At 44.0% G+C, this 14,013-nt stretch overlaps 1 protein-coding gene across 1 annotated transcript in view; it reads right to left on the bottom strand.

Annotated features, from left to right (window-relative positions):
• The window catches only part of ADAMTS12 (ADAM metallopeptidase with thrombospondin type 1 motif 12), a 390,694-nt gene extending 382,008 nt beyond the window's left edge, over positions 1-8,686 (bottom strand). The window contains exon 1 of the mRNA NM_001192609.3: positions 8,560-8,686. Coding sequence (NP_001179538.1) covers positions 8,560-8,686 — 127 coding nt within the window. The remainder of the gene's footprint in view (positions 1-8,559) is intronic.
• Between the last annotated feature and the right edge of the window lie 5,327 nt (positions 8,687-14,013).

Here is a 14,013-nt window from a genome sequence, read left to right as displayed (position 1 = left end):
GGTCACAGAGCCAATATGCAACAAACTTAGATTAAAATCTTGAGATTCCTATTTCAAAATCATGTTCTTAGCCTCCACACTTCGTGTACATAAGCAGTTGCACTTGGCAGAGGGTACAGAGAGTAGAGGCGAGAACATTGCCCCCGAGCACGATGCTGCTGCTGCTACTGCTAAATCTTATCAGTCTGTGCGACCCCATAGACGGTGATGATCTGACAAGAGAAGAACTGGCTGACTTCTTTGAGAGGCCTCAAGTCACTCAGCAGTAAATGGAGAAAATAACTGCTCTTTATCTGGTGAAGTAAGGGGAGATAAAATCACCTTCACCCTTGATTTTACTGCAAAGGAGGTGGCTAAGCCACAGCAGCCAATAGATGTGGACGGAATTAGGAGGCTACTTAATGGAGTGTGTTTTATGTGGGCAGTCCAACTGCACTAGCCTCATCTATACAATGGGCATAAAAATAATAGCATCTTAGGGTGGTTGTGGGGCTTCCCTGCTGGCTCAGATGGTAAAGAATCTACCTGCAATGGGGAAGACCTGGGTTCGATCCCTGGGTTGGGAAGATCCCCTGGAGAAGGAAATGGCAACCCACTTCAGTATTCTTGCCTGGAGAATCCCCATGGACAGAAGAGCCTGGTGGGCTACAGTCCATGGGGTCGCAAAGAGTCAGACACAACTGGGTGACTAAGCACAGCACACAGGGTGGTTGTGACAATCAGGGCTGGTGCACTGAGATGACCCAGAGAGATGGTAGGGGAAGGGAGATGGGAGGGGGTGTACACCCGTGGCAGATTCATGTTGATGTATGGCAAAACCAATACAATATTGTAAAGAAATTAGCCTCCAATGAAAATAAATAAATTTATATTAAAATAATAATAAAAATAAAAGCAAATATATATATACACACACATAATAGATTTAGAACAGTGCTTAACAGATAATGCTCACTATCTAAATACTAGCTACTCACTCTTGGTATTAAATATAGAGACTTGGCTACTAGTGACCCCTCTGGCCTTAAATATATATAAGCTCCAAGCAGAGATGGGGAGAGGCCCAAGCTCATCTTGGCTTCCTCTCAGTGGGCGTTTAGTTTGGAGGAGTAGTTAGCTATTGTCTTGGCCAATAGAAAGCAGAGCTCAGAAGGGATATGACAAAGATGGAGAAACAAGATGTCAAGGAATAAGAATAACTCCTACTTTTTTTTTTTTTTTTTACCAATTCTATTATCAAACATGACTTTTAGAGTATACCAAGAATCCCAGGGACGGGGGAACCTGGTGGGCTGCCGTCTATGGGGTCGCACAGAGTCGGACACGACTGACGCGACTTAGCAGCAGCAGCAGCAGCAACTTGGTTTCCTCTAATCCTCACAATTGTCTGGGTTATTACTGACTGTGTTCCTTGTCTGAGCCTTCATTCCCACCTCTATAAAAGGCAATAAAGAGGAGTAAGGATTCAGGCTGGGGCAACCTGAACCCAGAGCACACCCTCCTAACTTCTGCCCTCACTACTTCTCAAGGGTCTACCACTGAGAGCCAGAAGTCAAGAGGAGGGGCATCAACAAGGCTGTGGGTGGGACTAACACACGCCGTAATCACAGCACAGTCTGCACTAGGATTGGTGGGTGTAAAACACAAGCCACAAATACTTTGATTTGCCTTGTTTAAGATTAGATTTGAAACCCTAGGCCACAAGTTTAGATGATACTTCACGAGAAACTTTGGGGAAAGCCTGTTGTTATAAGCACTTTTGAAAATACAAACTGCCAACCGACCTTTTACCCTCTCTCAGAAAGGAGAGAGGTGAGAAATTATTGACCTGCCAGATTTTGTAAAATTTAAGTTAAATCTATACTTATTCTTTATATTTATTTCTATATGAGAGAACAATTGAGTTTCTAAGACTCCTTCCTACAAAGGGCAATGATATCACTACCTGTAATAGTAGGAAGTTTATTTTCATAATTCTCTTCCATGTGTTACTGTAACCTTTCAATTGTATTTTTATTAAGGAAAACTACATGCATGGAAAGGTTGTGGAGAATCGTACTGATTCAAAACTTTGACTCAAAGTTGTAAAATACACCAGAAGAAATTGAGTTTGCTCACCAGCCCTACGTTAACTAACCCACAGACAGTAAATGCTGATGAGAATGGAGACAAATCCCATACCAAAACTGTGAAGGCTCTTCTTACGTTAAGATCTGAAATCATTTCCTCTTTACAGAAGTTATCTTTTGCAAATGGCATAAGCATATGATCATGACATTGGTCTTGAAACACACTGTAGCTCTCCCTCGGTTCTGCACAAGCCCATGCAGGGGATGGGCTTCATGGAGTTGCCAGCAGCAAAAGAGATCATGGAAGGACCCGTGACCTGTAAACAGTATAAGGTGTATGAACCTGAGGGGAGATTGCCAGCTGCAGAAGAGAGGCAGTATGTTGTGCGCAAGATTAATATTTCCTATAGTTCTGATGTTGAAGCTAAAACTCCAGTACTTTGGTCACCTGATGCGAAGAGCTGACTCACTAGAAAAGACCCTGATGCTGGGAAAGATTGAGGGCAGGAGGAGAAGAGGATGACAGAGGATGAGATGATTGGATGGCATCACCGACTCAATGGACATGGGTTTGGGTAAACTCCGGGGGTTGGTGATGGACAAGGGAGGCCTGGCGTGCTGCGGTTCATGGGGCCACAAAGAGTCAGACGTGACTGAGCGACTGAACTGAACTGAATGGTTCTGATACTAGGTTGGGAGCCTTGTGGAAGTCATCACACACTCGTGTATATCACCACTGATCACTGAGGCAAGAATATTAGGCAGAGATTGTCCAATCTACCTGTTTGTAGTCCTAGAAAGTATTGGATTCATCTCCATGGTCCTTTCTACTTCCCTTGTGGTACAGTAGACAGGAAACTGCCTGCTAGGGCAGGGGACACAGGAAGCTCCCACTAAGCCCATATGCCACAACCACTGATCCTGTGCTCTGGAGCCTGCGAGCCATAACTACTGAAGCTCCTGTGCCCTACAGCTTGTGCTTCTCAACAGGAGAAGCCACTGCAAGGAGAAGCCCATGCACGTCAACAAAGAGTAGTCCCCGTTCGCAGCAAGTAGAGAAAGCCCAGGCAGTAAAAGAGTCCCAGTGCAGCCAAAAATAAATAAATAAACAAAATTATTTTAAAAACAATAATGTTGACTCTCCTGCCCTGCCCCTGAGAACTAGAAGGAACGTTAATAGTCATCAAGGTTCTGAGTCTGCCTCCCACTGCGGGACCCTGTGTGATGCCCCTCAACCTGCTGCTGGAGTGGCAGTTAGCAGGTACTCAATAAATGCATGTTGACTGACTGGCCAACCAGACCTCCCATTTCTCATCTGCAGAAATAAAAAGGATGACAGACATGATATCTGAAGTAATTTCCAAGTTTAAAAGTTCCGAACTTGGGTGCAATTGAAAAATGTTGTCAGAGTGGAAATGGAACTCTTTATAGAGTTTGAGTAATTGTGAAGCAGCAGGCAGTAAGGCAAAGCTCTAGTCTTCTTATTTCCAGAAAGCTTTAAAGATTTCCTTTTCAGTGCAAATCAAATTTACACTGAGGTATCACCTCACGTGGGTTTGAATGGTCATCATTAAAATATACAAATAACAAATGCTGGAGAGGATGTGGAGGAAAAAGGAACCTTCCTACACTGCTGCTGCGAATGTAAATTGGTGCAGCCACTACGGAAAACAGTCTGGAGGTTCCTCAAAAAACTAAAAATAGAGTTGCCATATGATCCAGCAATGCCACTCCTGGGGATATATCCAGACAAAAGTCTGAAAAGATACATGCACCCTATGTTCGTAGTAGCATTACTCACAAGACATGGAGACAACCTACATGTCCATCGACAGATAAATGGATAAAGAAGATGCGGTATACAGATACAATGGAATATTGCACGCATGTGTGCTTAGTTGCTTGGTCGCAACCGACTCTTTGTGACCCCATGGACTGTAGCCCTCCAGGCTCCTCTGTCCATGGGATTTTCCAGCCAAGAATACTGGAGTGGGTTGCCATTTCCTCCTCCAGGGTGTCTTCCTGACCCAGGGATAGAACCCGAATCTCCTGGGTCTCCTGCATCACAGACAGATTCTTTACCACTGAGCCATGGGGAAGCCCACATATATACAATGGAATATTACTCAGCCATAAAAAAGAACGAACTAATACCATTTGTGGAGAAGGCAATGGCACCCCACTCCAGCACTCTTGCCTGGAAAATCCCATGGATGGAGGAGCCTGGTGGGCTGCAGTCCATGGGGTCGCAGAGAGTCGGATACTACTGAGTGACTTCACTTTCACTTTTCCCTTTCCTGCATTGGAGAAGGAAATGGCAACCCACTCCAGTGTTCTTGCCTGGAGAATCCCAGGGATGGGGGAGCCTGGTGGGCTGCCGTCTATGGGGTCGCACAGAGTCGGACACGACTGACGCGACTTAGCAGCAGCAGCAGCAATACCATTTGTAGCAACATGAATGGACCTGGAGCGTATCATACTAAGTGAAGTAAGTCAGAAAACAAATATCATCTGGAAGCACTTATAGGTGGAATCTGGGCTTCCCATGTGGCTCAGTAGTAAAGAATCCACCCACCAATGTGGGAGATAAGGGTTTGATCCCTAGGTCAGGAAGACGCCCTGGAGGAGGAAAGGGCAGCTCACTCCGGTATTCTTGCCTGTATATACTGCCATATATAGAGTAGCCTGGCAGTCTACAGTCTATGGGGTCACAAAGAGTTGGACAAACTGAGCAACTGAGCACTCACGCACATATGTGGAATCTAAAATATGACACAAATCAGTCTATCTATGAAGCAGAAACAGACTCACAGACATAGAGAACAGACCCCAAAGAGGAATAGGGGGTGGATGGATTAGGAATTTGGGATTAGCAGATGTAAATTATTATATATAGAATGAATAAACAACAAGGTCTTACTGTATAGGACAGTGAGCTGTATTCAATATCCTGTGATAAACCATAATGGAAAAGAATGTGGAATTGAATCACTTAGCTATACAGCAGAAACTAACACAACATGCAAATCAACTATACTTCAATTAAATAAATTTTTTAAAAAAGAATTTCCTTTTCTATCTAATTTACCTTCATTCTTATTCTCTCACTTATCTCCCTCTTTCTCTCTCTCTCTAAGTTCTAAAAGGAAATGTGCTTAACCATGTCTCCTTTGCACCAGATGGGGATTACTTGTAAATCCACCAGTGAGTTGACTGAGAACAAATATTTTGGTGAAAAGACTTTTAAAAATCTGAATTTTTTCCTGGTTTTATTTTATTTTAAGCTATTACAAAATAATGGTTATATTCCCCTGTGCTGTACAATATACCCTTGAAGTTTACTTATTTGATATATAGTAGTTTGTATCTCTTAACCCCTATCCTTGTCTTGCCCTACCCTCTTCTCTCTCCCCATTGGTAACCACTAATTCATACTCTATATTTGTGAGTCTGTTTCTGTTTTGTTATATTCAATCATTTTATTTTTTAGATTCCACATATAAGTGATATCATATGATGTTTGTCTGTGTCTGACTTATTTCACTAAGCAAAATGTCCTCTAGGTCCATCCACATTGTTGCAAATGGCAAAACTTGATTCTTTTTATGGCTGAGTAGTATTCCATTGTATCTATGTACCACATCTTTATCCATTCACCTACTGATGGACACTTAGGTTTCTTCCATATCTCGGCTGTTATAAACAGTGTTGCTATGAACATTGGGATACATGTATCTTTTTGAATTAGTGTTTTCATTTTCTTCCAGTATTTTCCCAGGAGTGGAATTCCTAGATCATAAGGTAGTTCTATTTTTATTGTTTTGAGAAATCTCCATACTGTTTTCCAGAGCAGCTGTACAAATTTATGTTACTACTAACAGAGATCAGCCCTGGCTGTTCCTTGGAAGGAATGATGCTAAAGTTGAAACTCCAGTACTTTGGCCACCTCATGCGAAGAGCTGACTCATTGGAAAAGACTCTGATGCTGGGAGGGATTGGGGACAGGAGGAGAAGGGGACGACAGAGGATGAGATGGCTGGATGGCATCACCAACTCGATGGACGTGAGTTTGAGTGAACTCCGGGAGTTGGTGATGGACAGGGAGGCCTGGCGTGCTGCGATTCATGGGGTCGCAAAGAGTCAGACATGACTGAGCGACTGAACTGAACTGAACAGTATACAAGGATTCCCTTTTCTCCACATTCTCACCAACATTTATGACTTGCTGACTTTATGATGATAGCTATCCTGAAAGGTGTGAGGTGACGTCTCATCACAGTTTTGGTGTGCATTTCTCTGATGATCTGTGATGTTGAGCATCTTTTTATGTGCCTGTTGGCCATCTTTCTTAGAAAAAACATATATTCAAGTCTTCTGCCCATTTTTTGGTTGTTTGCTTTTTTTATATAGAGAGTAATATTTATATGTATATATATTTGGATTTTAACCCCTTATCAGTTACAGCATTTGCAAGTATTTTCTCTCATTCAGTCGATTGTCTTTCATTTTGTTGATGCCTTCCTTTGCTGTGCAAAAGCTTTTAAGTTTAATCAGGTCTCATTTGTTTGCTTTTGCTTTTGTTTCTTTTGCCTTAGGAGACATATCTGAAAAAATATTTCTATGGTTTATGTCAAAGAGTGTTCTGCCTATGTTCTTTTCTAGAAGTTGAATGGTTTCAAATCTGACATTTAGGTCTTCAACTAAAATCGAAAAAATTTTTGGAAATTATTTTTAATATCTATGCATCACCAATAAGCTCAGAGTACTGTACAGCTCTTTTTTGGTATCAACGCCTCTCAGCACACAACCCTAAAGGTGACTTATCTCTTGCATTCCAGAGAGGAGAAAGCAAGTCCCAGTGGAGTCTGCTCCACACTAAGCTGAATTCACTTACAAAGAAGATGTGGAGCAAGCAGAGCTGAAAACCAGCCCAGGAGAATGTGTGGTTTTGAACCAAACCATCTCCAAATGCCCTGGGAAGTGCTCGCAAGCTTTGTTTGTGCTGCCAGCAAAAGAGACTTTTCATAAAAGGGCTGTTTTTCAAAGAACAACAAATGCTGCTATTTTAAACTTGGGGGTGGGAGATCTATCTGGACCTGGACCGTTTACACAAGCGAGTGCTGGCTGACTGACATCTCACCCCAGTGTCTGCAGCTCTGGCTTCCAAGGAAAGCAAAGGGTCCCGCTTCTGATGGCTCTGGGAGTCAGCATATGAGCTCTCCAGCTGTAGTTGAACTTTGCAACGTAGGCAGAAATCCTCAACAAGGTCAGGCTGGTGATGTTTACCACCCAAGTGGTCTTGGGGATTAAAGGGGGCCAGGAAGCTATAGAAGACTTGAGCACAGTCCGCAGACACAGGACTTAATGGACACTAACCCCCATGCTCTGTGTGTGTGTGTGTGTGTGTGTGTGTGTGTATGTTGTCCCTATTATTGCTCTAGGACAATGCTGCTTGACTGTAAGAAGCCAGCCGCTGGAGTCAGGCTACCTGGGTTTACAGCCTCACTTCACCATAGCTAAGCTCATAAACTCCCCAGGTTTCAGCTTCCTTGTGTGTAAAGCAGAGGTGGTAACAAAGGTGCCTGCACCCAGGAGGCTGTTGTCAGCAGTCAAGAGGCTGACACACCAGAGTGCTCCCACATCCAACCACACCAGCCATGGCTGCTGCCATGACTGTTGGCTCTCAGAAGCCCAATGAACTGCCCACCAAATGGGAATGTGTGTCTGGCCTTCGCAAATCCAAAGAAAAGGCAGAGATGACAACACCATCCTGCTCAGGATGTTAGATTTTAAAAACATGTAATAATAATAATAACAACAACAACGAGTATAATCACCAATTTCCATCACAATTCCAGTGCTTTCTCTCGCATTATAGAGATTCATGAAATTCTGGAAGAGAAGCAGCCAGAGGCGATCAGCAGGACAGAACAGGGAAAGGTGAGCTCCTACGGTAGGACATTTTCTAAAAGGGCTGTTATTTTTACAACACAGCCCTAAATCTTTCCAGGAAAGGAAAACACAGCCAAGCTCACTCAGCAGGGGGGGTGCGGAATCGCATTTCCCCTCCCCTCACCAGAAGTTTCAAACTAATGGCAACGACTGCCAGCGGCCGGTTGGAACTTTAATTTTTTTTTAAAAAAAAGTCATTTTCCGTGTTCAGAGTCTGAAAAACAGGGATTGAAACAGTGCAGTGTTCAGAGGAGAAAAAGGCGGTAAGGAGTTACTAGCTAACTCTCGAGTCTTCGCAGCAGCATCCTTCGTGTACAAGAGTCCCGACCTTCGGTTTCCGTAAGAAGTAAGGACTCGACACGTTAAGCACTGAATTCCGAGATGCCCAGGGTTACCCAGCTCCCAGCCCAGATTTCTTTGCAACTCAGCCAAACGGCTTTGCGGAGTTCAGCTGAGTGGGGGAAGGGAAAAAAGAGCAACCAACTTTGCATGCGTCTTAGCCTGCGGTTTTCAAAGGAAATAAAGAAAAGACACTAACCTTGCCTCTTGTCTGGGAAGCGCACCGGGCCCGGCTGAGGTTGTCGCCCATAGCAAAGGGCCCCCAGGTTCAGGAGCTGAGCCACCACGGAGAGCTTTGCAAGCCAGCTCCTCTGGGCACATGGCATGATTCAGTCGTTGGGGAGAAGAAAAGTCAACAAGTTGTAGCTCTCAGCTCAAGAAATCAAGTCCTCGCCCGTGGCCAAGCAGGAAGATGCAGGGGTGCATGGTCCAGGAGTGGGGAGAGGGAGGCTGCAAGGCTGCCCACGAGCTCCCTTTGCTTTTTTTAAGCAGAAAGGGGCTTGTTACCTTTCCGTCCCCTCCCTCCTCCTGAAAGGGGAGTGATTCAGCTGACAGCGTCTGCTTTCCGAGGGCTGTGGAATGGGTCGGAACGGGAGGCCGCAGCCCACCCCCGATCCCCACCCCTCTGCCTTGGGCGCCCGGCCTCCTTCAAGCCAGCCCCGCGCATCTTCCTCCCGGACTCCCACCCCCGCGCTTCGCCGCCCCGCCCAGAGCCCGACCGAGCCGGCCAAATAGGGGAGCTCAGGGAGAGTCACCCTGGGCGTGACCGCGAGTGAGAGGCCCCCAGGCCAGTCCCTCATACACGAGGAAAACATTGAAGGCAGAGATGGGGTAGAGGGGACCCCATTCCCTGACCCTCCTCAGCTCAGTGCTGCCCCCTCTCCGCCCTTTCTCCTCCCCGTTCCTGAACTTTTCCTACCCCTACCAAGCCTCCTCTGCCGGCCCTCTGTCTCCAAGATTCTCTTCCAGGGCCGGCTAGGGCTTACCTTTCAAAAACATAACAAGCAGTTTTTCCTTTTGCCCGGTTACACAAAGGGAAATGGTGTGTTCACACGCTAGTGCAACCCTGGACAAGACTCTGTGCCATGAGGTGATGGGACCAAAGGACCAGGAACAGCTTGGAGTCTGCAGGCCTCTTTGGGGCTTTTCTAATCTTCCTAAGCCCACCTCCACTCACCCAAAAGGAAACCAGAAGAGTAGAGGAAGTCAGTCAGCCCCAGAAGGTGTCAAAGTGTTTCTCCAGTTTACCTGCATATGGAAGGCAAAACCATCCAGAGGCTCAAGCTTTACATCAATGAGACTGCTGCAAACTAGGGTGCTTGCCAGGCATCCTGAGAATTTCCTGGGATAATCCACTCAAAGTTTTGCACCTCAGGGCTGAAACAGGCCTCTTTATTCCATTCAGGAGGAATTTGGCTCCATACTGGTTCTCCGTGGCTTCCTGCACCCATATGTGTTCAGTGAGTGGAGTGGGTACCAACTCATCTAGCCCAGGGCCAAGCAGTGAGCGAAGCAAAAGGTGGTGCTCACAGACCCGGGGTGGGTAGTTTGAAGGACTTTAGACTGGATACATACATACCACATTTCTTGTTATTGCCATTACAAATGCCCATAAGTTTGGCAACATGAAACAACACAAATTTAGTGTCTTACAGGTCTGGAGGTCAGAAGTCTGAGATGGGTCTTGCTGGGCTAAATCAAGGTTAACACAGCCGCATTCCTCACTGAAGGCTGTTTCCTTGCCTTTTCTGGGTTCTAGAGAGTACATCATGAGAAACCTGGGCTGGAAGAAGCACAAGCTGGAGTCAAGATTGCCGGGAGAAATATCAATAACCTCAGATATGCAGATGACACCACCCTTATGGCAGAAAGTGAAGAGGAACTAAAAAGCCTCTTGATGAAAGTGAAAGAGGAGAGTGAAAAAGTTGGCTTAAAGCTCAACATTCAGAAAACGAAGATCATGGCATCTGGTCCCATCACTTCATGGGAAATAGATGGGGAAACAGTGGAAATAGTGTCAGACTTTATTTTTTGGGGCTCCAAAATCACTGCAGATGGTGACTGCAGCCATGAAATTAAAAGACACTTACTCCTTGGAAGGAAAGTTATGACCAACCTAGATAGCATATTCAAAAGCAGAGACATTACTTTGCCAACAAAGGTCCGTCTAGTCAAGGCTATGGTTTTTCCAGCAGTCATGTATGGATGTGAGAGTTGGACTGTGAAGAAAGCTGAGCACCGAAGAATTGATGCTTTTGAACTGTGGTGTTGGAGAAGACTCTTGACTTGTGGTGTTGGAGAAGACTCCTTGGACTGCAAGGAGATCCAACCAGTCCATTCTAAAGGAGATCAGTCCTGGGTGTTCTTTGGAAGGAATGATGCTAAAGCTGAAACTCCAGTACTTTGGCCACCTCATGCAAAGAGTAGACTCATTGGAAAAGATCCTGATGCTGGGAGGGCTTGGGGGCAGGAGGAGAAGGGGACGGCAGAGGATGAGATGGCTGGATGGCATCACCGACTCGATGGACATGAGTTTGAGTGAACTCCGGGAGTTGGTGATGGACAGAGAGGCCTGACATGCTGCAATTCATGGGGTCTCAGAGTGGATATGAATGAGCTACTGAACTGAACTGAGAGGCTGCCCACATTCCTTGGCTCATGGCCATCTTCTCCCATTTTCAAAGACAGTAAGGGCCAGTTGGATCTCTTAAGTCACATCATCCTGACACTACCTCTTTTTCCTCCCTTTTCCATGTATAAGGACCTTTGTGATTGCATTCTAAAGCCACCCAGATCATCCAGGTTCATCTTTTTATGAAAAGTCAGCTGATTGTTGCTATTGTTCAGTCACTTAGTCATGTGTGACTCTTTGTGACACTGTGGACTGTACATCAGGCTCTTCTGTCCACCATCTCCCGAAGTTTGCTCAAATTCATGTCCATTGAGTTGTGATGCTATCTAACTATCTTATCCTCTGCCTCTGCCTTCTTATTTTGCCCGTAATCTTTTCCAGTGAGTCGGCTCTTTGCATCAGGTAGCCAAATGGAAGAACTTCACATCAGTCCTTCTAATGAACATTCAGGATTGATTTCCTTTAGGATTTGACTGGCTTGATCTCCTTACAGCCCAAGTGACTCTCAAGAGAGTCAGATGATTAGCAACTTTAATTCCATCTGCAACTTTTATCCTCCTTGCCATACAACATTACATGTTATGTTGTGCTGTCATAGATCAGTCATAGAACTGCTCTGAGCCTCTGTTCCTTTCATATAAATATTAGTTAAGAAGAGCATAACTTTAGTCCAAAGGAGATTCAGATAAGACATGCATGTCTAGTGAAATGTCATGAAGATCCAACAGAAAGGCAATTGCAAGGGTGTTGAAGAACCATTTGGGGCTAGAACTCTTTCTTTCCCTCTTGTCCTCTTCCTCTTGTCCTTCTTCTCCTCCTCTTCTTCCTCCTTCTGTTTCTTCTTCTTCTTGTAATAGCAAGCAGAGTCTCACCTGAAGGGTGAGGAAAAAGAGTTTCTTGCTGGCATTTAAAGACCAGAGATGCTGCTAAACCACCTGCAAAGCATAGACTTCTCTCCACAACAAAGAATATGCCAATAGTGCCAAGGTTGAGATAACTTTTTCTAGATACATGTACAGCAGTCAGAGTTCTTTTTTACTTTTTGCCATTAAAAGAATTTTTTTTCTGGAGTAATCACTTACTGGATTTCACTTACAATGCTGTGTCAGTTTCAGGTATACAGCAGAGTGTTTCAGTTATACATATACCTATATTTATTATTTTTCAGTGTCTTTTCTATTTTTCTTTTTTCCTTCTTTTTCCCCAAGTGCTGTTGAAGAGACTCACATAATTGTCCCTAGTGGTGCAACGACCAGTTCAGCTTCCAACTTCAGCAAGTTTTCAACATGGCTCAGCACAGATATGCATCCTGCTGCTGTTCTAAGACCGAGTTCCTCTTACTCTCACCAGAATTTATGAAATTCCTCCAAAGCCTGCTGTTACCTGGGAGCAGAGGGAAGAATTAACCCTCTTCTTGTCAATGGGAAAAGGAAACAGATCCTTTTGGTGACCAAGGCTGTAGCAGCAAAAGAGCTCACAGTCTTTCCTGGTGTGTCCTCAAAAGAGAGCACAGCTGTGAAGCAGTGCATCGTCTCCTAAACCTCCCATGACTGATGCAAATATGCTCCCATTGAAGAAAAACTACAAACACATACAGAATGCCAGTGTTTTATAAGAGGTCAGGACAGTAAACACAATATTTATCACACACTGACTATTTACTGGGTATTGTCCTGTATCTGTATTACTTTATTTACTCTTCACAAAACCACGTTAGTTAGACAGTTACTATTATTAGCCTTAATTTGTGGATGAGAAAACACACACTGAAAGGTTACATAACTTGCCTAGGATCACATCACTATGAAGTGGAAAATCAGGGTGAAGCAGTGAAGGTAAGAAAAAATGAAGACTTAGCCAAGATGCTAAGTAGAACCAAATATAGATGTATCTTACTTACTCGCAGTGTCTTCATCCACAAGGCGTGGAGGGACTAATACTGACGTACAGACATCACCAATGTGTGCCAGGCAGTGGTTCAGTCTGTAAGTAAAGTGTTTTCCATGTAAAAATACAAATTGAGTCAAAAGATAAAATGCCTCACAAAGAGTTCCCTCTGTTACATAGGCAAACAGCAAAGTTCATACTTACCTTAAAAAGGCATAATGAAGTTCATACTTTCCTTTAAAACCTGTAGAAGAACAAGGGATGGCTGAAATTCAAGGAACATTAGCTCAAGGCATTTTTCACAGCTCTTATTAACACTGGAAAGACAAAAGTAACTGACATAGACCAAGAAGACCAACTCTGACTTGGCCCCAAGAATCACAAATTAATACTACGAAAAGTTAACCCTACCTTAATACCATCATCAGCACCACTTCATAATGACAATCATGGTATCATGCTTTATAGTTTACAAGATTCCTTTAGTAAGCCAAGTTAGAGGATGAAAGGGAGAAAAGTCTTCCTCTGAACTTTTCAAGCATAGTTAGACCTTAACTCTGCTTAGAAGTCAAAAAACAATGTCTTCAAAAATCATACATTTTAATATTGCTGTCACATGTACTATTTTCTTTTAAACCTCTCTGCATTCCTTCAAAGTAGATGGAGATGGTATTTGAAACCCTCGGGATTGTCAGTTCACTTCTATTTTTCCACCTACTTGTAGTCAATGTATAATTTTATCAATAATCAGCACTGCCCATTCCCATCACCAAGAGAGCCTGTCTTCCTCACTCAGCCTGAAGCTCCTGGAACCTACTTGGCTCTGTATTAAATGAATGCCATTGAACCATTCTTCAGACATTGTAATTAATCCATTTGACTAAAGAAACAATGTCATGTCAATGCCTCTTTTAAAGCCATGGCTGAAAAGGCTATGGATCCCTGATTAATGAAACATATTATTGGCTGAAAGAAAAGAGCACTTCTCAGAAAAAGATTGTGTAGCACTTGAATCAGAATGCTGCAGCAAATTGAATCTAAAGTTAGTTTGGAAACATCTTAAGCCTAATCAAAATGAAACATAACAAGGGTTTATTGTGGTTGATGGAAGGAGATCTACATGGGTCATAGGTC

Source organism: Bos taurus, chromosome 20 (genome assembly GCF_002263795.3).
Source record: "Bos taurus isolate L1 Dominette 01449 registration number 42190680 breed Hereford chromosome 20, ARS-UCD2.0, whole genome shotgun sequence".
Lineage (NCBI taxonomy): Eukaryota > Metazoa > Chordata > Mammalia > Artiodactyla > Bovidae > Bos > Bos taurus.
This window is presented reverse-complemented; position numbering and strand designations above follow the sequence as displayed.